At 41.3% G+C, this 25,202-nt stretch overlaps 1 protein-coding gene across 2 annotated transcripts in view; it reads left to right on the top strand.

The window, feature by feature from the left end:
• CPQ (carboxypeptidase Q) overlaps window positions 1-25,202 on the top strand; it is a 246,820-nt gene that overhangs the window by 166,431 nt on the left and 55,187 nt on the right. For both annotated transcript variants that reach the window (XM_074944062.1, XM_074944063.1), the window contains exon 6: window positions 12,549-12,640. In XM_074944062.1, the coding sequence (XP_074800163.1) occupies window positions 12,549-12,640 (92 nt within the window). The remainder of the gene's footprint in view (window positions 1-12,548; window positions 12,641-25,202) is intronic.

Here is a 25,202-nt window from a genome sequence, read left to right as displayed (position 1 = left end):
GCAATATAATCACACTGGTTTCAATTATTTTGGTAATTTATTTAAACTACAATACAATGGATGGAGAATGGGTTTGGATCCCCAAATCCCCTCTGTCTAATAGTAATTGACATAAATATAAAGGGAAGGGTAAACCCCTATAAAATCCCTCCTGGCCAGAAGAAAAACCCTTTCACCTGTAAAGGGTTAAGAAGCTAGGATAACCTCGCTGGCACCTGACCAAAATGACCAATGAGGAGACAAGATACTTTCAAAGCTGGAGGGGGGGAGAAACAAAGGCTCGCTCTGTCTGAGTGATGCTTTTGCCGGGGACAGAACAGGAATGGAGCCTTAGAACTTAGTAAGTAATCTAGCTAGATATGCGTTAGATTCTGTTTTCTTTAAATGGCTGAGAAAATATGCTGTGCTGAATGGAATGTAGATTCCTGTTTTTGTGTCTTTTTGTAACTTAAGGTTTTTCTTAGAGGGATTCTCTATGTTTTGAATCTAATTACCCTTAAGGTATTTACCATCCTGATTTTACAGAGGTGATTCTTCTACTTTTTCTTCTATTAAAATTCTTCTTTTAAGAACCTTATTGCTTTTTTATTGTTCTTAAGATCCAAGGGTTTGGGTCTGTGTTCACCTATGCAAATTGGTGAGGATTTTTATCAAACCTTCCCCAGGAAAGGGGGTGTAGGGTTTGGGAGGATTTTGGGGGGAAAGACGTTTCCAAGCGGGCTCTTTCCCGGTTATATATTTGTTAGACGTTTGGTGGTGGCAGCGATAAAGTACAAGGGCAAAAGGTAAGCTAGTTTGTACCTTGGGGAAGTTTTCACCTAAGCTGGTAAAAATAAGCTTAGGGGGTTTTCATGCAGGTCCCCACATCTGTACCCTAGAGTTCAGAGTGGGGAAGGAACCTTGACACATGCAAATAGGATAATCATATTCAGCGAATCATAACTTTTCCAATGACACATTATAAGACCCATCTTGTACAAAATGCATCACAATTATGCATAATTATATCATAATATTACTAGCATGAATATGGGGTGTAGTCTCACACATATATTAACTATTAACTAAATTTTACTGAAAATACCAGTGTCACTTATTCAGTGCGTGCAACCTCCTCCTCTTGTAGTTGATTTTTGAATGCACTTTAAATTTACCTAGCTAAACATATTCCAATAAATTGCTTCTGGTGTATAGAGGTTACTGAACAACCTATAGGGGTTTGTGTTTTAATGCAGCTCAGATTTCACTTCAGCTTCCAGACATGAGTAATTAAAGTTATGAAAAGGTTCTAAAAATGTTAAAAATCACCCTTAAAGACAGTGTCACTGAGTTTGTCAAGGACTAAATTTCACATTGATGGTAATGTTCTGTTCTGTACTTTATGCAGCAAGGCTGTAAATGACATTTGAAGGTAGACAAATACAAATTGCAGTTCTATTAATTTTATTTTATTATGATGATTGATGGTACTGGTAAGCTTTGAACTTGCTTAAAAATTGTAAATATATCAATAAAATGTGTTCAACTGATACCTATATATACTGTGGCTAGGGAACTAAAGTTCAGCGTTTCATTTTAATCGTGGAAAACATGGATTTTTATGTAGGAGTTTTAATCAGAGAATTTTGGGGGGTTTATTATGGAAAACTAGGATCCCTGCGTATAAAGCTTGCATGCGCTCACTGGCTGTGTGACCCACACAAACTACACTGACAGGTGCAATATATATACACATGTGAGAGACCATGTGTACAATGAGAAATAGCACGGTTTCAGCAATTGGATTAGCTGTAAATGTTAACAAGGACAAACCGTGGTCAGCACTGGTAAAACTAAACTCCTGTTTCCTAGTGTGGACAAACCCAGAGAGAACTACACTTGAAAAGAATGTTTTAAAAACATCATGGGCATGAACTGCAAGGTCCTACCTATATTAAAATTTTTGGAACTCACAAGAATGGGAGTTGACAGTGTCCCTTTAAGACTTTTTAAAATTGTAATTGAAACTGTTTCCTGAATTATGGCCTTGACTAATGTGTCTGGAAAACTATAAGTCAGGAAGTATTACATAGAATAGATTTCTGTTCCGTTTGCTGTCGCCCGTGTGTCAATTCACATTTCTCTATTCCATATTCGCTGACTTAATACATGAGGACTGAAGCTATCTATTTAAAATGCTTCTTACTGAAGTAATTCCTTTTCTGTTGGTGCAATATTCTGTTTCATCTAACATAATTTTAGATTGCTTGCTCTGCTCCACCTACCCTCCCCCACCCCCGCTCTCCTGCTGGTAATAGCCCACCCCCGCTCTCCTGCTGGTAATAGCTCACCTTACCTGATCACTCTCCTTACAGTGTGTATGGTAACACCCATTGTTTCATGTTCTCTGTGTATATAAATCTCCCCACTGTATTTTCCACTGAATGCATCCAACGAAGTGAGCTGTAGCTCACAAAAGCTTATGCTCAAATAAATTTGTTAGTCTCTAAGGTGCCACAAGTCTTCCTTTTCTTTTTGCGGATACAGACTAACACGGCTGCTACTCTGAAACCTTTTACAATAGTTACTTTTTAATTAAAATATCTGCATCCCTGATATTACCTCCTTGTTCTGATAGACTCTCCCTCCAAAAGTTGCATCTTTTGGTATGTGACTGCTTTTTATATAAGGAGAAAGTAACTTTTGAATCTGCTAAATAGGAAAAATCTTTCCCTGTGCTGCTCTTATTTTAAGTGTGGAAAGTAACTTCATGCTTTCATTTTAACATCCAAGCTGAACTGCACATCTAGAAAATAACAGAATACTTAGTTCCCATGTTAATACAATATACTAAAGGAATGATTATATTTGTCGTCCTGCCATAAAGTATATTGCTGCTTTGGTAAATTTAGGCAAACAGACCCCTATATGCTTATTGTCCTTTCTTCTGTTGGCTTCCTCTTCACTGCAAACTCAAATGTACTCACTAGCTTCAAGTGAAGGAATGGCTCTTTATTTATATTTTAAAAAAAAAGTCTTAAAAGCTTGGTGCAAGAGGGAAATTCAGCCTTTTCGAAGTGCAAAACCCAATGGAGCTACTGAAATGCAAAGAACCATTCAGAAGGAGGTCACTGCATCATCTTGTTCTCATTGTTTGGTGTTTTTTATTTATATATTTTCAGTATAGCCTAGCCTAGCACTAGACAGGTGTCTGTGTCATCAAGACTGAGGGAAGATAAAGGCAGTGTGGACTGAGCTGCTTTTCCAATCTACTTTTCCAAAACATAAAGTACAACAGAGGCAAGAGGCAGAGCTGAGACTACTTTAACATCCCAGCCACTCTTCGTAAAGTGTTGGAACGAGAGTGAGAGGACATGGTATTTTCTGCTCTACAAGACTTTTACAATGCTTTCCTGTATTTCTAATAATCTGCTGCTGGAAGAGAGGAAGGGAGTCCCCAAATTAGATTACTCAAGCAGAAAAAAATGAACATCACAGGTGGAGAATGTCTCTCTGCTTGTTGCGGTTTGCTCAGGAACCTGGACCTTCCATAGGGGCAGGGAGGTGGCTGAAACAGCACTTCGGTCTTTTATGTGTATTTTTTTACTTTGGGGGGTTTGTTTTAAATGTACACTGGCTACTAGTCAGGAAGAGAGAGTAATAGGAAGTATTTGAGGGTGTGAATTGTATTGCTGTTGAGGCGCTGCACTAATTGGTTCTCTGTTTAAAACCCCAGATACAGGAAGGCACAGCTACTCAGTATATTGCTCTGTAACACTCACTTAACCTGGCCCTGTAGTCACTGTAAAAAGCGCACCTTAAATAAGCATTAGCTTCAGTGTCTCCATTGTTCTGGTTCTTCCCACCATTTTCATTCAACGTCCTTCTCTTCAGGTGAGATCTCAGGGCTCTGTCCTTGATTCCCTACTTCTCTTCTAATAGGCCCCCTCCCTAGGTGATCTCATTCACATGGCTTTAGCTACCATGATCGGGGTGGATTACAGTTTTGTGGGGCCCTGGGCCAGAGCAAGTGGGGGCTTCTCCCCACCCCTTCCACCTGCAGTCTTTCCCCCCACCAGCACTGCCGCCGGGAAGAGGGTCGGGGTGCAGGGGCTTGCTCTGCTCTGCCCGCCCAGCGCTCCTGCCGGGGAGTGCCGGGCAGACAGAGCAGGTCAGGGCGCAGGGGCACTCCAATTGGCTGGGGCCCTTGGGCACGGGCCCCAGTGGCTAATCCACCACTGACCATGATTACAGATTACTCACAAATCTACTCCTTTGTCCTGTCCTGCATAAGGAGCTGCCTCTCTAACATTTCCTCCTGGATATCCCATCACTTTCCAAAACTAAGCATGTCAAAAGTAAGCTTCCCATGATTCCTTCCTAAACCCTCCCCTATCTCTGTTCCCCTTGTTCTCTATAACAAATGACAAATTCATGGTTCCCCCTCTCTCTCGCTGCTTGCCACTGAGCTCACAGTCTTTGGAGTAATCTCCATTTCTCCTTGTCCTTCTCTTCCCACATTCACACTGTAACCAAATGCAGTTTCCCTTCTTCCTCTACATGACTTCTAAAATCCAACCCTCCTGTTCTGTCCATACTCCATGTACTTTCCTTATCTCATGCTCTGCCTCCTCCTTGCCAGCCTCCTTTCTGAAGTGTATCCAAAATGCTCAGCTGAAATAATCTTCCTGTCCCATCACTCTGACAATGTAATTTCCTCTCTCTCACCGAACACACACATTATAATCCCTTCACTGGACTCTTCCCAAATCACATTTAAACTTTGTCCTCACTTCCAGAGCTCTCATCAGCACTGCTTATATCTCAGTTTTCACTTCCTCCTTTCCCTCTTCTTCTCCTCTACATTCTGCCTACTACACCTTTGGTGGGGTTTTCCCACTCATGACTCTGTGCTTCTTTTCAAGTTAACCCATACGACTGCAACAGCCTCCCTTGTTCCTGAGGTCCAAGAATCCTCAGTCTCTTCCCTCAAACCATCTTCAGAATTCACTGCATCTTTGCTAGATTCCTATCACTAATATCTGCTCCAACACTGTCTACTCCTGCTTTGGGGCCTGAACATAACAAAAATAAAATATAATAAAATAACCCACACAAACAAAGCAAAAGCAGCAACAAACAAAGCAACTTGTATGATCTACTTTAAAAAACACACGCATGCTACATTTTCCAACCCAAAAAGGTATATTCCTTTCCCATTTTTTAACTTAACTGGGATATTGGTATTCTAAAGTTGGGCTTTAAAGGATAGGAATATGTAAATGTGTTTTTCCATCAAGTTCTTTCTCTTTTTAATGGTTTTAAATAACCCTTTAAATTTCTCCCTTAATTTTGAAGAAAAAAAATCCTTCTTTCTCCCACTAGCTAATTTTCTGTACAATTATGCAAAGAGACTTTTTAAAATCAGAACAGGTGGGATTTCCAAAAACACCTAGGGTGCTTAGTTCTGTTGACTGTCAATGGAAAGCTTCTGTTTTTGTTATAGGGTAGGGGCTTGCCATGCAAAAGAATTGTATATGTTGTATAACTTAGTTGAATATTGTCTATCTGTTCTGCTAAAGTTGTCATTCAATCAGGTGAATGCTATTCTAATGTGAGGTTTCAGAGTAACAGCCGTGTTAGTCTGTATTCGCAAAAAGAAAAGGAGTACTTGTGGCACCTTAGACACTAACCAATTTATTTGAGCATAAGCTTTTGTGAGCTACAGCAATTCTGAGGCTTCTGTTAACCAAGCATGTAGTCGTACATTTCTTTTTGTGTTTTCTACACAGAGAATTTAGATCTTCCTCTTTTATTGGCATCAGGCATTTTTCAAAGATGTCTCAAGTTTCCTGCCAGGCCTTTAAATGCTAGTGTCATCCAGTGAATCTCTTTATTCTAATGAAACCAGATCACCCTACAAACCTGAACAACATAGAGGATGCAGTAAGGATTTAATGAGTAACAACAATGGAACATGCTGTACATTTTGTATCTTGTTTCAGATACGTAAATGTACTTTATAAAAGCAGACCCAGACTGTAGGCTACTAATGGAAAAAAATGCTAAATTTAATAGTGGGCCAAACTTGAAGCTGGTGTAAGCAAGTGCGGCTCCATGGAAATTTCTGTAACAAATACAGCAGTAGCTTAAACAGTGGAGTAAGTAGTCATGTCATGTCATTTGTACCAGTTTGGTATTCAGTGGGGACTCAAGTGTTCCATTTAGGCGGAGCCCTGTGACGGTAGTGGAGCTGCAATACCCCAGAGGGAGCCCTGGGAGACATCCCGGCTTCCAGAGTTCCCAGGCACAATCTGTACATCTGCTGCTATGCTTTTTTATTAGGTGTAGCTGACTTCTGCCTGTAACTCTGCCTGGCCCTTATGCTTGCTGTGCAAGAGAGGGAGAAATATCAGTGGGCTCTCCCCACCAGTGGAATGAACTCATATAAGTGGCAAGCTAGCAGCCTCCCATGCAACCATTCAGCTAAGGCCTGTCTACACTGGCAAGTTACCATGCAGTAAAGCAGCTTTCTGCAGTGTAACTCCTGAGGTGTGCACACTGCCAAGCCACTCACTGCGCAGAAACTCCCCAGTTGCAGCGTTGCAAAAAAACCACCTCGACGATAGTCGTAAGCCTTAAAGCGCAGAGGCTCCCGCGCTGTATTGGCAGTGTAAACACATTACAGCCTAGAAAGCAATCAATTGGCCTCCGGAAGTGTCCCATAATCCCTCAAGTGGCTGCTCTGCTCATTGTTTTGAACTCGGCTTCCCGGGAGACAGGCACCTCTCCCCTTTCAAAGCTCTGTTTCTGACAGCCATTGCATGTTGTGCTCCTGGGCACAAAGCAAGCCATTAATGTGGAATGCTCGTGCTGTTGAACACTGAGGCAGGTGTGTGTGTGTGTTGCTTCTTGCCACTGTCTGAACTTACAAGACAGCATGCTGACACACTCTCTGTCCCCCGAAACACACTGTCTCTCTTCCCCCCCTCCACACACACACACACACCCTGTCACACACTCTCCCCCGCACACTTCAGTTGAAAAGCAGCTGGCAATGTAATAGGATGCCCATGGAACTATGGGATTGGGAAACCTGCATCATGTGACGCTGTGCCTGCCCCATGAGGCATTGCAAACCCTTCCCAAAGCACCCTCCGGCCAGTTGCACAGTGGGATAGCTACCATAATGCACTGCTCTTTTTGTCGTTGCAAGAGCTGCTAATGTGGATGCGCTCCAGGGTCACAAGGAGCACAGTGTGGGCACACAACAGCACTTTAATTCCAGCGCTTTAATAAAAGAGGTATAACTTGTTGCGTAGAAACTTGCCAGTGTAGACATACCCTAAGCAAGCTTGTAACCAGCCAAGCAATTGCTTGATGAGGGACTTGAAGTCACTGAGGAGATTCATCTGACAAGGGCAGAGGCCGGGGGAGGGGGCGGGAAGGATTGGAAATTTATAAAAGGGAGGTGCTCTCGCTGGCCATTTTGAAAGGGGAGAAGACTAAGATCAGAAGCAGACGTGGCTGAGAAGGAGGAGAAGATAAATCCTAAACCCCCAGAAGAGAGACTAAACTAAATCCCACATGGCTGTTGGAGAAACTGAGGAAACTGAGGCAGGGATTTGTGTGCAGGTTTTGTTGTTTTTCCATAGACCTGTGTGGCTCGTTTGCTGTCTAAGTATATGTGTGTTTAGACATTCCTCTGCAGAGTCGTTGTATTACTTGCTTTTACTGTCATGTAGCCTCTGAAGAGGGAAACTGTAAACCACAGGGTCCGCAGCTTGACTAGAACTCTGTGAAAGTGTAGCAGCTACTGGGGAGGCTTGGAGCAAAAGCAGTAGTTTCAAGGTCTAGGCAATTGGACTCCCAAGAAGGGTGTCTGTACCTGGGATGTGTACCTAGAGGCCCAGCACCTAAACTCTGCTCAGCTCCACCAAACTAGGAGCACATGGGATCCGTGATTTCGGTCCAGTACAGCAGCATGGTGCATTTTCACCTGGGGAACTAATCCAAGGTTGTAATAACATATATGGGGTAATAATAAGCACATCAAGATATATAATGCATCCAGGTGCAACTCAAGATTAACAAATGGTGCATATATACATGTCTCCATATTTCTAGCAATCAACTTTTCAATTAATTATGGCATAAACACTGCTATTAATGCATTTGGTTGCAGTGTGGGAGGCCACTCAGATCAAAGATAATCTTATAAAACTAACTTTTGTTATCCAGCAAATACTTTCAGTGTGATTACAGGGCAGGTTTTTAATGGTTCTCATGTACTCATTTGGTTTGGTTATTTGATATTAGGTCTGATCTTGTTCCCACTGAAGTTGGTGCATGCTTTAGGATTGCTTAAGTGAGGTAAGAGAACATGACATCAGTAAGGATTGCATCTTACATTAGTGATACTGCAGTGTTTGGGGGTGATTACAGTAAAGTACTGTCCAATGAAAGGATGCTGAGGAATGTCAACTAACTGCATTGGCATCTAGGATGTAATAGGACAGAAGTGGTGGCATGAAACTCACACACACCTCTACCTCCAGTCCAGTGTTTCCTCTAATTTTTTTACATCCATATGTGGAATGAATTTGCACCATGTGAACCAATATGGAGGTGATGTGGGGTGGGGGTGGGTCCGAGTGGTTCAGAGTGTGGGAGAGGGCTCAGGGCTGGGACAGATGATTGGGGTGTGGGGGGGTGTGGGCTCTGGAGTGGGGCTGAGGATGAGGGGTTTGGGATGCGGAAGGGGGCTCAGGGCTAGGGCAGAGGATTGGGGGATGTGGGGTCTGGCGCAGGGTGTGGGCTCTGGGGTGGGGCCAGGGATGAGGAGTTTGGGATGGAGGCTGCCCCAGCGCTGCAGTGAAGAGAGAGGACTCCCCCAAGCACTCTCTCATCTCAGCAGTCTGTGCCAAAGGAGAGCACCTCTCCCCACCGGGGCAGCTCCAGTGCCGGAGAGAGACACCTCTCCCCGCCTGCGTGGCCCTTGATAGCCTGCTGTGCAGCTTGGAGGGAACTTAGCTCTAGTCACCCTAAAAATGAGGTAGATTGAAATGGCTTTTAAAATTTATCCTGAGGACCTGGCCCCTCTATTATTTCTCTTGCCCAGAGTGGGCAATGTGGGTATAGAAACCATGCGTAAAATAGGGTGTCCAGATAGCAAGTATGAAAAATTGGGACAAGGGGTGGGGGGCAATAGGCACCTATATAAGAAAAAGCCCCAAATATCAGGACTGTCCTATAAAATCAGGACATCTGGTCACCCTAGGTAAAATGCATTTTTGTGACATTTTACCAAGCTAGTGTGGTAACGAGGTTGTGTGACAAGCATTTGTACAGTATGGGGCTATTCTCTTACTCTCATTAGGGTAAATCAGGAACAACTCCATTGAAACATGAGATCAGAATCAGGCCCTATGTGTTTGAATAAAGTCAAGGGACTTGTTCAAAATGTGAGTGAATGAACACTTTTCCTAGTTAAAGGTGAGATTCCACACAGTGCAGTTTGTTTTCTGCTGTATTGGAACCTGGCAGACTTTTGAATGAATCTGTTCCTAGAGGAGGGTCTGTGGTTACCTTGGATGTGTTCTTAATTATGCATGATTAAGCAGAGATTATTTATTACTTTGGGTGCCTTCCATCCCCTTTTGGATATCATCTTCATCTTATCCACCCACATTCTTCCAGTGCTAGACAGTCTTATTTGGATGCGTTACATCTCTCAGAATGAGGAATATTGACTTTGTATGATTTGAACAAATGTCAAGTTCCTCCACTTTCATTTGAATTGCATACCGGTATTAGATATACATGGCATCAGTAAGGACACAATAGGATCATTGCATTAATAAATCAAGAAAATAATGTTATAACCAGCTACAGATTGCAAGAGTGACCTATTTTATGTTTATATAACATCTAAATAAAAAAATCTTATTTTTCTACTGTCATTATTTAAAGTGTATATTCTATCATTTATCTAGGTGGAAAAGCAGAGACACATTATTTTATTTATGCTTTTGTTCTGTGCACTAAAGCAGTGATTGGCTTGAAGTTTGCCATACAGTTCTCCATATAGTGTACTCTAATCATCACAGAACATGGTTTTCTAGGCTAAATTACATTTTACCAATACTTTTACTAGATGATATTATGCTTTAATCAACAAAAAAAATCTCTTGCTGTTCTGGTGGATTATACCTTACTAGGAAGCAGTGTTTTAAAACAAAACCCTTATTTAAGCCATAGTAAACTTGATTAACAAGAATGTGCCTTAAACAAATAATTTCCTTTTTAATAAGAGCAGGCACAGAGCAGTTTTCTTTGCAATTCTGCTAACTTGTGAATATTGGATTTGTTTGATAGTCTGTGGTCACAAGAGTTATTTTTGACTATCAGGTAGAGAAATATTTGTTATCTTCTTACAGTCTGACTTTTTACAGTCTGATAATGAGGGAATTTAAATTACCTCATCTGTATTTTAAAAAACCCAAACCTGAATAGCTTATATTTTTAACATGTACTTTACAATTCAGTAGAACACACAACCAAATCTTTGCCTCCCAGCAACCTCTTAGGCCTTCAGTGCTAGATCCTTTCTCCCCACTTCCAGGCGTGGAAGGACCCAGATTCAGTGTAGCTACTATTCTTCCACTGCACTGGAGAGGTGGAGTGACAGGCCTAAGAAGGGGCCACACACTAGGGTCTCATACTCCTTTTATGCCAGGGAACAGAACACCTCAGTAGCTCATACCACAACAGTATGAGGGGTGAGCCATTGCAGGTTTGAACATGACCACATGAAGCTACTGGCCAAGCTACCTTCACCCATGTAGTGCAACTTTAGTGGCAGCAGGGGCTACTACAAGCCTCTGCGGTATAGCAGCAGCTGTGCTGGTGCTCCACGGCCTAGGGAGAAAGGGAAAATTCTGGTTCCATCCATCAAGAGATACCCTTGCACAAAGCCCTTTTACATATACTTTATGCAGTGGACGAAGACTTGGCCCTCCGTGTGTAGTATTTTGTGATGTGATAGTTAAATAAAAACAACCTTTCAAATATCGTATCTAATTGTCACTTAAGTCTTAACCTTCAGCACCCTTTGGAACATGACACACACTCTTCTGATGTGGTTTTGGGGCCAGATAATGATTTATGACTTAGAGTGGCCTTTTTTATTAACCAAGCTGCTGCCACATTTGGTTATTTTGTGGCCATAGTCTTGCTAACTTCAATGTGGTATCTATATTATTATCATAATATGACATCATTGGCCATCTGACTGATTTGAAATAGGAAGGAGACTAATCCTGTGTTGTAATTACTTTGGGGGGGAGTTGTTTTTAAAAAATGAGGGTTCTTCTGCGTTTAGAGTCAGGTGACTTGCATTTAGAAAATGTGGTTTTAATTACTGGATTCTATTGTTTGTACTTCCTGAATTACAGAATAATGGAAAGTGTAAGTTTTTTGTATTTTGTTTCTGTTGTCTGTCTTCAATTATTAGGGTCCCTAATGTGTTATTTCTAATAGCAAACCTTTAGCTTCTCTTCATTTATGTTGAAAGTGAACTTTAATGGGGGGGTCAGATCTGTTTGTATTCCTGATTTCTTTCAGGTGGGGAAAAATGGATGGTGGTGGTTATAATTAGTGAAAGAGATGTGCATGACTACGTTCCAATAACTTTTTCACAACTGGCTTCGCCCTATGCCTTTTCTTGACCATTCTTAAAAATTATACTGTAGGGGAGCTCTAAGCATTTTTTTTTAAGTGTGAAATGTTGTTGCACAGAATAAATATAATCATTCATGAACTGATTTACCAGATTTAATTAACTGAATTAATTAACCATAAATCAAAGACCAGAATTTATATCTGCCTGGATCTGTTACAGCAATACCCTCTTTTGCAGGGTAGACTCTACTTTTCTCCTTCTCCTTCTCCTTTCTCATTGCTCTCACAGAATTGTCCTGCACTTGCCTTGCTTTAAAAAGCTTTGCATATGCTCAGCAGCTGGTTGTATGTCAGGATCTAAAGTACAGCTCTCTCTGCTATTTCATTCTTAGTAATGTGTAATGAATAGCAAAATTATATCCTACTGTCCTTTAGTACTTAAAACCCTTAGAGTTTCTCATACAAATCTGATAGCATATCTTCAATTAAGGTGACAGTAATGAGGATCCTTACCAGCAAGTCCGCTGAAAGCGGTATGATTAGTTGATTTATTTCAGGCATAGCAGGGGAAGTAGTACATGTTGCCATGTAAGAGACCTAGGTAAGGAAGTGACCATGGAGCCTCTGTTGTTCAGGCCTGTACAGATGGCTGTAACACACAGCAGCTTCCCCTGCTACCACACTAATAGTGGCCCCAGCTATACATCTTCTACTCTGCAGCAGTAAAAGTATTAATGCTCGCTTTTTGTTGAGGTCATAGAGCAGAGGTGGCTGTTTGATGGAAATTCATATGCAGCTGCCCTGGGGAAATGGAGGCCAACACATGAATTGTTTAGACAAATAGAACGTTTGGGACTAAAAGCCATATTTAATTTTGTATGTCCTAGGGCTCCGCCCCAAGAGAACTCTGCGGTTGGTGCTGTGGACTGCAGAAGAACCAGGAGGGGTGGGTGCTGAGCAGTACTACCAGTTACACAAGGTAAATAATGTAATAAAATGATCCATGTTATAGTATTTGCTTTTTTGACTGAGAATACTAGATTTTCAAAATGTCAGACTCTTCGTCTAACTAAACGTATAGGGTCCAGTTCTGCCTGCAGATACATAGGCACAATTTTATGTGCAAGATGTTGTGAAATACTCTGTGTTTTAATATAGTCCTTTTAGAAAAAAAGGAAGGTCCATCCTCTTGTGCTTCTCTTCCATTGGTTTGTTAATGTAACTCTCTGACTCAGACATTCATTTGGATTGCAAAAGGGAAAAATGGTAGGGACTTCTCATTTGAAGGTCAAAAGTTAAGGGGTATGATAAGCTCTGCATGTACTTTACTTGATCTACCAAGCCATGTCACAAAGCTGTTATGAAGCGAATATTTCATGAGGATATCTGCTGTGGCTTTCAAAAAATAGCTAACTGCCTGCCCTCAAATGGGGTGAGCAATCCATACACTTTGGCAGTATTAATCCATTTAATTTACCCTTTACATTTCTGTTTCACTGCATATTGCATAGTCCACTGAAATGTAATGAATAAACTAGTAAAGAGAGAACTCTCTTTGGAAGCACAGATATATAACATTTTAATGGTGAGTATGATCTAAAATGCTTTCTGCCAATTATTGTTTACTGTATGGGATCAAGGACATTTTAAATGCCATCACTAGCTATTTTTGATTATGCTAAGTAAAATTATAAAACTCCTTTTTAGGATTGGTAATTAGGCTGAAAATATCACATAATATTATTTCCATATTAGCTGTGCACAGTTGTCTCTTCAAAGGATTGCATGACATGAATGATAACTTCATAAAACTGTCCTGGAGCCAACAATTTTCAAAATATAAACAGTTTGTAGGAAGCTAACCCTGTAATCATATAACTAACTCCTGATTTTTATCTGTGTTTTGTGATCCCTTATTTGGTAGTAGTTAATCTCAACAATGCTTAAACCTGTAATGCAAAGCCAAGAAATTGATGAAGAAAAATGTGTTTAAAGTTTTTGTTCTACCATGACAGCAGGTTTTTTCAGAATCCATGTCTTGCAATAAAAATTCCTGGCAGTGCGTTTATGATGTTATTGTTGCCCCTTTTTTGACCCAAGTGCTAGTAAAATTTCAGGACTCCATTGATGTTCTCGTTGGAAGCAGAAATTAATGGAGTCTGGTATTTTCTTTGATACAGTTTTATTTATTGACCAAGAAGTACAAAGTCCTATGTCTCTGAATGCAGGAATTAAATAGCAGGAAACAGCTTCTTTTGCTTACAGCACCGAGAGCACTCTTTTCAGCCTGCACCCTGGGCTCAAAAACCTCTCCCCAGGTTTCTTCCAGAGACAGTCATTATGATTTCAGTTGCTCCTTCAGTCTGTTCCTCACTCTGTCATTTTTTTTTCAGTTTTCTGTGGGCTGGTCTACTCAGGAAAGCTTATATCGGCATAGCAAAGTCTCTCAGGGATGTGAAAAATACACACCCCTGAGAGACATAGCCACGCTGACCTAATCCCCCATGTAGACAGCGCTAGGTTGATGGAAGAATTCTGTTGACCTAGCAGTCCACCTCCTTGAGAGGTGATAAACTACAACAACAGGAGAACCCCTCCCGTTGCCGTAGTGAGTGTCTATCCTGAAGTAGCATTTTAAGTTTAGATGTACCTTCAGGGTTCTCTCCCTTCCACCTGGCCACGATATCCTATCGAACTCTCCACCCACCTGGTGGTAGCTCCTGGGTGGACTTTATTAGGCTTTGTTTTAGATGTAGCCCCTTAACTGTCTGTTACAACTGTCTTAAATGGGGGACCCATTCACATATCTGTTTGAATGAGGTTTTAACTTAACCTATAACAAAGTTTCACCCATCTCATAACAATACTCCCCACCTGAGCTTTGCCCATCATCTCGATGAGGCCTAAAATGGTGACCCCCAATAACCCAGCCCAAACAGAAAGAAAAGAAATAATTTAACAAATTACTAATGATACACACTTAACTATTACATATGTTCAGGGTCTTTCTGTCAAGAAAGTTTCACATCACAAACAGAAAAGGATTGGATTCCCGCCCAAATCTGTCTTTGGGGCTTTTCTCTCCCTGAACTTCTTTTAATTGTGCTCCTGAGGTGTGTCTATTGTTTCTGTGGAACTTGGTGGCTGTGACAGTTCCGAGAACAATTCCTGCTCTTTTCTGTCAGAATGGGGAGACTCATTACGGTCACAACTTTCCCAGCCTCAGCATCCTCAGTTGTCAGATTCAGGGAGCAGCCATGCTGAAATCCTGTCCCCCTGATATCGCCTTAGATGGCCTTTATGGATAACTTTGGGTTTAGTCCTGGGACCCAACTGCATCCTTTCTTTATTTGCGTCACTACTGTATAGGGTCCCTCCCAAGGCTCCTACCCTTCTTAGGGCTCCTACCCTTCTTTCACCAGATAGAAGTTTCTTTAAAAGTTTTTAAAAAATTTTTAAAAGTTTCCCCATATGACCTTACATCATAGAGTCTCTTCATTTTATCAGAGGCTATCCAAAAATTTTCCGTAGCAAAGGTGTGAAGTTTTTCAGTTTTGTATTGTAGGGTTTCTGTGTAGTCCAAAAGTTCAATTCCTTTTGTTCCTCTTCAGAAACTCCATACAAAAGGTTTGCTGGGTTCCTTGGCTCCTGCCCAAACATGAAGAGTTCTGGGGCACACTGTAATCTCATTGCTGTTCTATAAGCCATCAGAAAGAATGGGATATACTGGTTCCAGTCCCTTTGGTGCTGTTCTACAAAGGTTACCAGCTAAACCCCAAAGTCCTACTGAACCTTTTGCACCACCCCAGACATGCAGAATCTAAAGGCATGGTGGAGTTTTGTGGCTCCCCGAATCCCTCAAACCTGTTGAAACACTTCGGATTCAAAGTGAGTACCTCCCCCCGGACCCTAAATCTGGTGAAGAATTAATTCACTAGAACTACTGCTACTGTCACAGCCTCTTAATTTCCTATTAAGTAAGTCTCAGGCCATTTTGTGAAGTAGTCCATAGCTACCAGCAAATAATGACTGGCTGCGTCTGTCTCAGGCAAGGGCCCAAGAACATGAATGGCAATGCACTCCATTGGTGTCCCCACAAGATACTGCTGCAAAGGGGTACTCCCAGTGCCTCTCTTTGCAATGTGAGCATCACATTTCCTGCACCAGCTTTCTACATTCTCCCTGAACTTTACCCAATAGAAATTCTCCCTTAGCTTGGCTAAGGTTTTTGCAACCTCGAAATGTTCATCAGTTTTGATCTCATGACATAACCTCAGAACTTCTTTTTTCAGTGTATCTGACAACCCGCTGGTGCCTGTATCCATCACCCACTGGTTTCTCCCATCTTCTGTACAATATTTCAACTTTAAATTCCAAGTTTTCCCAGTGTGACCAGAAACCTTTTATTGTGGTGATGTTAGGGGACACTGCATTCTAGGCTGGCTGCATTTGCCAGTTGATTTTCCACTCACACTGTATCGCCGTATGAGGATTCTTTCTTTGGGGAAGTTTTAACTGCTCTGGGGCCCATTGTTCCAGGGATGAATTAAGAACATAGGTACTTCTGAAAAATCAAGAAAGAGAGCCACATCCATTCCCTTGAGCAACTAATTCCTTGCTCTCCTGCTTGGGGCAGTGTTTGCAATTAGCCTCCCAACAAGGCTGTTTGGACAAGGCATCAGCATTACCATGCTTATGACCTAACCACTGTCTGATTGTGAAATCCTAACCCTGACATTTTTCCAACCAACAGTCAAGGCTGTCCCTCAGGATTCCTGAATCTAATGAGCCATTGCAAGGAAGCCTGTCCTGTCCTGTCCAGAAACTTCGTCCCATACAAGCAATGGTGAAAATTTTCTATAGATGCAACCACTGTTAGGAGTTCCTTTCTGGTGGTGCAGTAATTTCTCTCAGGAGAACTTAGATTTTTGCTATAGTAAGCTCCCACCCTCTCAAGCCCTTGTGGTCTTGTGCCAATACTGCCCCCAAACTTTAGTTACTAGCATCTGTATCAAATATGAAAAGGGTTTTGAAACACAGATAGGCCAAAACAGGAGCGGTCAGTAGAGCCTTTTTTAACTCTCAAAATGCTACATCTTTGCTCTGCTGACCACTGAAATGGTTTCCCTTTCTCACGCAACCTATGCAGTATTTTGCAATATTGGCAAACCCACAAATGGACTTTCTGTAACAGGAGCAGAGGCCTATAAAACTCTGCACATCTGTGAGTGTCTGGGAAGTTGTCTGGCTTTGTACATCCTCAGTTTTCTTTTTGTCAGTGGACATTCCCTCCTCACTAATTGTGTGTCTGGGGTAGATTAACTTTTTTTGGAACACCTTACATTTCTTTGAGTTCAGTTTCAAATTGTCCATCTTCAGCTTATCACAGGCCATTTGTAAATATTTTAGTTCTTGTTCAAAGGTTTTAGCATGTACCAGGATATCATCTGGGTATAACAAACAGGCTGAGAAGGGCATGCAACGTAATACCATCTCTGTTAGCCTGTCAAATGTGGCTTATGCGTTGCACAAGCCAAAAGCCATCACTTTAAGCCATAAGCCTTGTCCTGCTGTGAAAGCAGTTTTTCCCCCTGTTGTTTGGATCTACCTCTGCTTGCCAATACCCACTTTTAACATCCATTGTGAAAAACCAGACTGACACTGCTACTGCATCCCAGGTATCATCTATTTGTGGTAATGGATAAGAAACCTTTGAAGTGATTTCATTTAATTTTTTATAGTCCACTCAGAATTGGGTGCTGCCATCCTTTTTCTTACCCAGCGCTATGGGTGAGGCCCAGGAGCTGGTTGAAGGCTCAGTTATGCCTTCTTGATAAATTTCCTCAATGGCCTGGAGTATCTCTTCCCTTTTTTGTTATTTGCAACTGGTGAGGTGGCTGTTCAATAGGTTGGTTTCCCACAGTATCAATCTTGTGCTGAATCAGTGCAGTACAACCTATATCTTTATTGGCTCAAGAGAACAACTCCTGATTCTTAACCACAAACTCTTAGACTGTTCTGCTGTTCCCCATTTAAGTGTACAGCACTGCTCAGGAACAAGTCCAGTAGAAACTCTGGGAGCTCACCTTCCCCCTTGCAGTTTTCTTCTATGGTAGGATTTAACAGCTCCATTGGTTCACATTTTGCAGCTGCAGTCCTTTTTTCTTTTTTTTTTTTTTTTTTTTTAACTATTTGCTGCTTGTCAGAAACATTAATCAAACAAACAGGGATTAATTCTTGTTTCGTATCCACAAGAGCTTTAGCAGCTAAGATTCCTCCAAAACTCTGACTCTCAGAACAGTTTTCAGCCACTCCCCATCTTTCCCTTGTGGAAAGCTACCACAGCATGTAGCTGTTGTAATGGGTTATGCCCCCAGAGCAGGACAATCCCTTCACTGCAAACCAGTTATCTACAAACCATTTGTCTCACCTGGGCCATATCTTTAGAGGGAATTTCCACAGACAGAATCTGTAAGACACTTTTCCTGGCATGGATTACAGTTATCAGCCATAATGGAATCTAAGCCAATTACTAGCTCATCCACTATTTCAGCCACCCAGACTTCTTGCTTAAATTTAAAGTCCAATTGTCAAACCCAATTTTTAGATGGGTGCTGTTGTGCCAGTCATTATCTCCATGTGAGACCAATTAGTTCAGTTCTGGATCCCCTATTCCCTTATCTTTTCATCATGTCTGGTCTAATAACTCTTTTATGATTGAACCTGTATCAACTATCCCTGTACGCATCACAGATCCTATTACACACTGTATAGACAAACTCCCATTATTGTTGTTTAACTGTCCAGTCACAAACAAAAACTGTGAGGCTGATCCTCGAACCTCCAAGCTTTGCCCCTTCAGCTTGTTTCCTGAACTGGGAGGGAGGCTTTCTCTAGACACTTGTGGGAGGGTACTAGCGTGATGTTACCTCAGGTACAATATGGACCGATAGTTGTGTCCCCTCAGTTCTCCAGCCTGCAGTGCCTTTTACACTGCTTTGCTGTGGAAGCAACCATTCCTGGTCTGCTCACACACAGCATCCAGCATGTAAATCACTCCCAGCTATACTGTATGAGTGCTATAGCCAGCCACCAATGAATTACACTGCAGGGAAACACCAGCAAACTCCCAGTCTCAGACTTCCCCCAGAAATATGCGTCTTGTACTGCCCAGCACCCTCCTGGACAATACAAGCTCATATAAAGTCTGTCAATTTATTAATAGAAAATGATATTCACAAATCTTGTTACCCCAAATGAAGTTTCCTAAATACTTCAATCAAAACACACTGGTTTAGATAAAACAACAAAACAAATTTATTAACAAATTTATTTATTCACACATCTATGTGAATGAGGTTTTAATTCAGCCCATAACAAAGTTTCACTTAGCTCATAACATTATTTAACTTAAAAGAACAAATAACTGGAAGTTTCATTTTGAGAGGGAGGCACAGAATTAAAAATTCACTGTGAAAAAAATAAATGGAATTAAATCAGATTGTATGTAGTGGAAAGCAATGATATAGTGGCTTGAGTTAACATCACTATGGTGCCATATAAGGAACAGAGGGAGTGGGTCCCAATTTGCTTCTTTACTAGTATGCTTTAAAATAGGCATTGGATAATGTGGATTCCTACGCACCTATTATATCAACGCTATTAGGACATTTTAGACTACTCAGGGCTTGTCAACATGGGAAGGGGGTGGTTTAACCTTCAGTAACATGAGTGAGGCCATGTCTAAACTACACAGTTTTGTTGACAAACAGTAGCTTACTGTGAATTAAACTCCCCATGTAGACAAGCCCTCAGTTGGTAGATATGTCAAAGAGGACACTTGGACAGGCTTGCTATGGTATAATTGGAGGAGGATAGTGTCTCTTAAATGCTGGATTGATCACTGACGCTACGGTATTCAGATGGACTAAGATGTAACAAAACAGGAGACTATATAACAAGAATTTTATATAAATCCGTTACAAAAATCCATGTATGCAGGAGATGGAGACACAGCAGACACACTGTACTGTATGCATGATACTGGTAAAGGGAACATTGCCAAAACAGATGGTGAAGATATCACCCATTTTCACTCTATAAAGAGAATAGGATCTGCAAGGGCTAGCCTAGTAGTCTCTTAAAAAAGAAATGTTACCACTATATGGAATCATGTCATTCTGTTCCCATGCTTTGCCAAGAGGTCTGTGCTTGTTTGCTGTGGCTAGTCTTGTTTGGTTTTAGGTGTAGATTGAGAAATATTATCAATGATTACATTTAATAATCAAATTAGTAAATAAAGGGGGTGAATGATACCTAACTCACTTTTAATTTGGCAGAAAAAATTATGTTAATTTTTGTTATGCCACTGCAGTTCAGCTCTGGATGTTGTTTTATGAAGACTGCACAGTTTAACCTAATATGCATTTAATCCTTAATTGGAAAAAATAAGTAAGAATCACATCCTCATTTGTATTTATTTTTCCCCTTCTTGATAATTTAGCTACAAGAAATCCTCATTATACATAGTAACCAAATAAAGCAGATTAATTCTGTACATTCTATTTGAGCATGAAAAATATCTTAACCTTTTAATGATTTATTGTGCTAATTTCGGGCAATAGGATTATGATAGCATGAACTACTTCTTGGTGGTTATGATTAAAAGTCAAATAAAAGAAATATTTTAAAGGTGCTGTAAGTCAGCACAGAACAGGACATGGTTTTCCTTGAAATTGAAATGTGTTTGTGTGAGTGCAAATGCACTATTCCCATGTGGCAGGGTAGAATAATGAAGATAACAGAGCTGAACAAGTATAAGTACTGTAGATGTATGATTTTAAAGATTCTGTATATACAGTTTAGCTGCATAAAATGGAATTGAATAGATTACTTTTTTTGTTTTGTCAATTTAGTTTTCGGTTCCAAGAATATTTATTTTCTGGCAGATAGACCCTTGAAGGGTGACATTACTATAGCGGGAATCGTACAGTTCTGACATAGTTGATGTAGCAACAGAATAAAGATGATATAGCTACTAGGGAGATAATGTTTTAGTAGTAAGTAACTCATAGACCTATGTACAGGTTTCTTTGTAACATTCTTAAGTATTTCTGTGGCACCCATTATTGCAGTATCTGCGCACTAGATGCATTAATGACGGGGTGTACAGGCTATTTGGTGCTCTATGGAGAGGGTCTCTCACTCCCTTGTACGTTGACCTAATGGCACCTGCAAAGTAGTGTACTCATCACCTGTCGTGCCCTCTTGTGTCAGGGTGTGATGATACTGGAGGTCCTTGTCTTTGGCACCTCCTATAAGCCCATCTGTCTCTCACTGGGTCTTCTGTGACTCACACTACTGACCAAGTCTCACAAAGTTCAGTCCCCTTCCAGAATAACAGAAAGGTCCAACTTGAAAGTTCACAAAGCATCCTAACACAAAAGCACCTCCCCCCGCACCTCCCAGCTATTCCTTGACTCGTCCTTTGGGGACAGTCTTCAGTTCCACCCTAGTTCAATATTTCTTCTCTTGGGCTGGCATGCCCCTTCCTCAGGGGAACCCTCTATTCTGAGTTGTGGCCTAGGGACCCTGTATTAAGGAGCTAGGTCTGCTTTTTCAGATATGCTACTGATTCCCTTGGCTACTTCCTATCTCCAAGCCCGATGTGCTGCAGCTTGTGTTTAACTCAGCCTCCCTTTGATTCTCTGGCTTCTCCCTAGATCCTCCAAGCTTCTCCTTTCTTTGCTGGTCTAACCACTCTTCCATACCTCTTGGGCTCTGCTAAAGTATTCTTAACTGACCCTACCTCAGGGCTTCCTTCACAGGAGCCTAAGATACTCCCTGTGCATCCTCCTACCTCAGGGCTTTTGAATATTTTTTTAATAGGTGATAGGGCTAAGTCCCATCACAGCATCCCTAAGGTTTTGGCCAGGACACCAAGGTTAACTGCCACAGCATATTTAATATATGAATATAGCTGGTCAGGTGTTGCCTCTGAAAAACAATACCTCCAACAGTGCAGTGTCCCCTACCAACACCATACTAAGGCACTTGGTCAGTATCGACTCAAAGGGTAGATGTCTGCATACTGAATCACCAGCACCATTGCTCATAAAAGTATTACCAGCTGAAATGGTCATTGCTTTTAGTTGCTACATTTAAGTTGAGACTGATTCTTAGATCTTAAAGAGCCTGATTTTCATTTTCACTGAGGCCCCTTTACTCTGGCAGTTGTGGTGTAAATGAGAATCAGGCCCTGTGATGGGGCATCTGTCCCACACTGGCAGAAAAGGGGTTAAAAGCAGCCCTAGGGAGGCTGTGCAGGAGGCAGTGAATCAAAGAAGGGCTTACAGGAGCAGCCAATCAGGGCCGGGCTGGCACATATAAGAAGGAATGCAGGACAGAGCATTTCAATCACTTTCTGGAGCTTGAGAAGGGAGGAGGACTGGCTTCCTTGCAGGCAAAGGGCAGCAAGCACCCTGGACAGAGCACTGAGGCAGAGACCCAGAGAGCTAAAGGCAGCTCCTGGCAGGCTACAGGGATCTGCAGACTGAGGCCCTGATGCAAGGGCAAAGAGGGTGATGGAGCCACTGAAGGAAGTGACTGGACAGTGGACTGCAGTTTGCCACTGAAGGGAGTGGCCGGACAGTAGACTGCAGGTCCCCCTGGAAGGAGGGGAACATAGAGTGTGGCACAGCGGGAGGGCAGGGCCACTGACATGGACGCCGTGGTCTTGGGAGTGATGTGGGTCCAGGAACGGAGGTGACAGTGGGCGAGACACCACCAAGAGAGGGTGCAGCACTAATTCCCTGGACAGCCAGCAGGAGGCACCACAGTGATAAGTCGCACCCCATCACAGACCCTAAGTCTTCGGGGCAGGGACTGGAGTTTAGTGTTTGTGCAGTGTCTAATGCACTGGGGCCCTGATTGTATAGTCCCTAGGTTTTATACAAATAATAAAAAAAAATTCTAAAAACACAAAACATCACAAATACTGCTATTCTTTCCCAATTACATAGGCTAAGAGGAAGGAACTTGTCATAAGAAGGGTTATCAGCACCCATATTGTAGCTCTTTCTGTAGATAAATTTAAGAAAACATGAGTGGCAAATCATATTTATTTAGGAATAGAGGAAAACTCCAAGGGAAACTAAGTATCTCTGCAATTAGAGAGACCAGGTGGATGCGGTCATATCTTTTATTGGACTAACCTGTGTTGGTGAGAGAGACAAGCTTTTGGGCTTACAAATAATTCTTTTTCCCACCTACCTTGTCTCTCTAATATCCTCTTAGACCAACCTGGCTACAACAACACTGAATACAATCTCTACAACTGGAAAATTCAGAAAATTACAATTAAGAGACAATGGTCCAAATTCATACTCTTGTCATTCCATTGAAATCATTGGAAGCATTACATCAAGTGTAAATTTAACTCAAATCCTCTTAAAGAAAACTTTCTTACAATAAATCTATGTAGTAGTATTGCTATCTCTAGTTAAGTAATGTAAAACTATTTAGCCCGTAATGCATGGTTGTAACGTTTAGATTAAGACTCGACTGTATCAAAGATACTAATGGGAACAACTTATTTTGATTTACTTTTGTACTTACTAGAAAAAAGATTTCATCTTTTGCCCTACTTGGTTATTTCTGCTAACAGAAAATTTCAAAACTTTGATATCTGAAATTTGGTCCTTATTTGCATGCACGCTCACAAAGGAATCAGATGGCTTGAGAGTAAGGAGGATTGCGCTCTCTTGCTGCTGAGATGAGGATAATAGGATTTCTCCTTTTAGGTATTTGATGAAAACTCTAAGAATCTAATAACCCCTGCTTACGAGATGTTTCCTTTCATTAAGAAAGCAGGATGTGTGTGCTATGGATTCGCAATGAGCATGTTATTTCATATCTTGTTGCATAGAAGTGTGTGTTTGTTTGTTTGGTTCTGTACCTGTAAAAACAGGTAGGGTGACTTTTTTTAAAATGAATTGGAAGAGTTTTTTTCTATCAATACATGGCTGCTGCAGTAAAGGAGAAGATAATAGTGCAGGAGAGGAAAAAAGATAAGAATGAAAGACAAATAGGTTTTATGCCTCAGGCTTCAGCTAATTGTTTCTTGAGTGCTTATTTTGGCAATGGTATGACCTCCCTCTCACTTATATTGTCCTATATGTTTTAGGCAAATAATGTAACATGGAGATCTGAATTAGGGAGATCAGTTTGATATCTCTATTTAAGCATTCGTTTGTGAGTCATCAGGATGAGAATGGAAGAAACGGATAAGAAAAATACACATAAAAAGAAAAGAAGTACTTGTGGCACCTTAGAGACTAACAAATTTATTTGCGCATAAGCTTTCGTGAGCTACATCGATGAAGTGAGCTGTAGCTCACGACAGCTTATGCTCAAATAAATTTGTTAGTCTCTAAGGTGCCACAAGTACTCCTTTTCTTTTTGCGAATACAGACTAACACTGCTGCTACTCTGAAACTCACACATAAAGATGCAAAAAAGAAAAAGCCACTTCTACTTAATTCTCTACAATCACAGTTAATATTTATTACTATCACTTATTGTGCTAATGAGTTGAATGTAGATATAATTACATGAACAATTATATTTGCATGACAGTGATTTTAGTGAGTTATAATATACATTTCTTAATATTAAATTGTGATTTTTTTTTCCAAAGGAGACATTAACGGAAAAGCAGGCTTTTATAAAACACAAAAAGAGACTGATTCTCCACTGTACCCAAATGAGGACTGACAAGGAGCCAGTCATGGCTGTATGATTCTCAGCTGCATAGTCCCAGCATAAATTAAGCAGCATGTGGGCAATTTTAATTTACATTGCTGGCAAAATGCCCCTCAGGTACTCAAAGCCAGTGGGGAATCAAGTTTAGTAGAACTTCGCTCCACCGTGCCTCCTTCCCTCCCCTCCTTTCCTCTGACCTGCCCTTCCCCCACCTCCCCACTCCTCTACCCTGTGATACACCTTTTCTCTCCCTTTACTCTGGGTAGCAGAAGCCACCTCAGCTAGCTTTGCTGAGTAGAGCTTTGCTGAGTAGAGCTAGCTTCTTAGGTAGAGAATCCACCTAAACCTGGGGTATTCTCCAGTGCAAGCCTATGTATGCTTTAAATTCACTTTGCGCACAAGTGCCTCAAGATAAACTTGGCAGACTGGAGAACCTGTCCCATAGGCTTCTTATTGTACCACTTTAGTGGGACTTGTACTAACTATATGAATGCCCTTTCCTGGGTACCCCTGACAAACACTTAAAAATATAAGTAATACCTAGTAGACTGTATCTATTGGCCCCTGGAGAGCATTGCCCAGTAGAACATAAATATAATGAACATTTAATAGGGAATATGTGCTCAATTTGTTTATTGTTCATAAACCTAAGCTGCAAGGAGGACAGCCTCAAAGTGTGTACAAGCAGCCTGTTGATCCCTCTTCAGCTTCCACAGTCTGCAGCTGCCACACCCTGGCTCCTTGGAGGAACCGTCAAGTCTTCTCCTCCTGCTCTCCCA

The sequence above is a fragment of the Natator depressus genome, chromosome 2 (assembly GCF_965152275.1).
Source record: "Natator depressus isolate rNatDep1 chromosome 2, rNatDep2.hap1, whole genome shotgun sequence".
Taxonomy (NCBI): Eukaryota; Metazoa; Chordata; order Testudines; family Cheloniidae; genus Natator; species Natator depressus.
The sequence above is the reverse complement of the archived record's forward strand: the minus strand, read 5'-3'. Positions and strand labels throughout refer to the sequence as shown.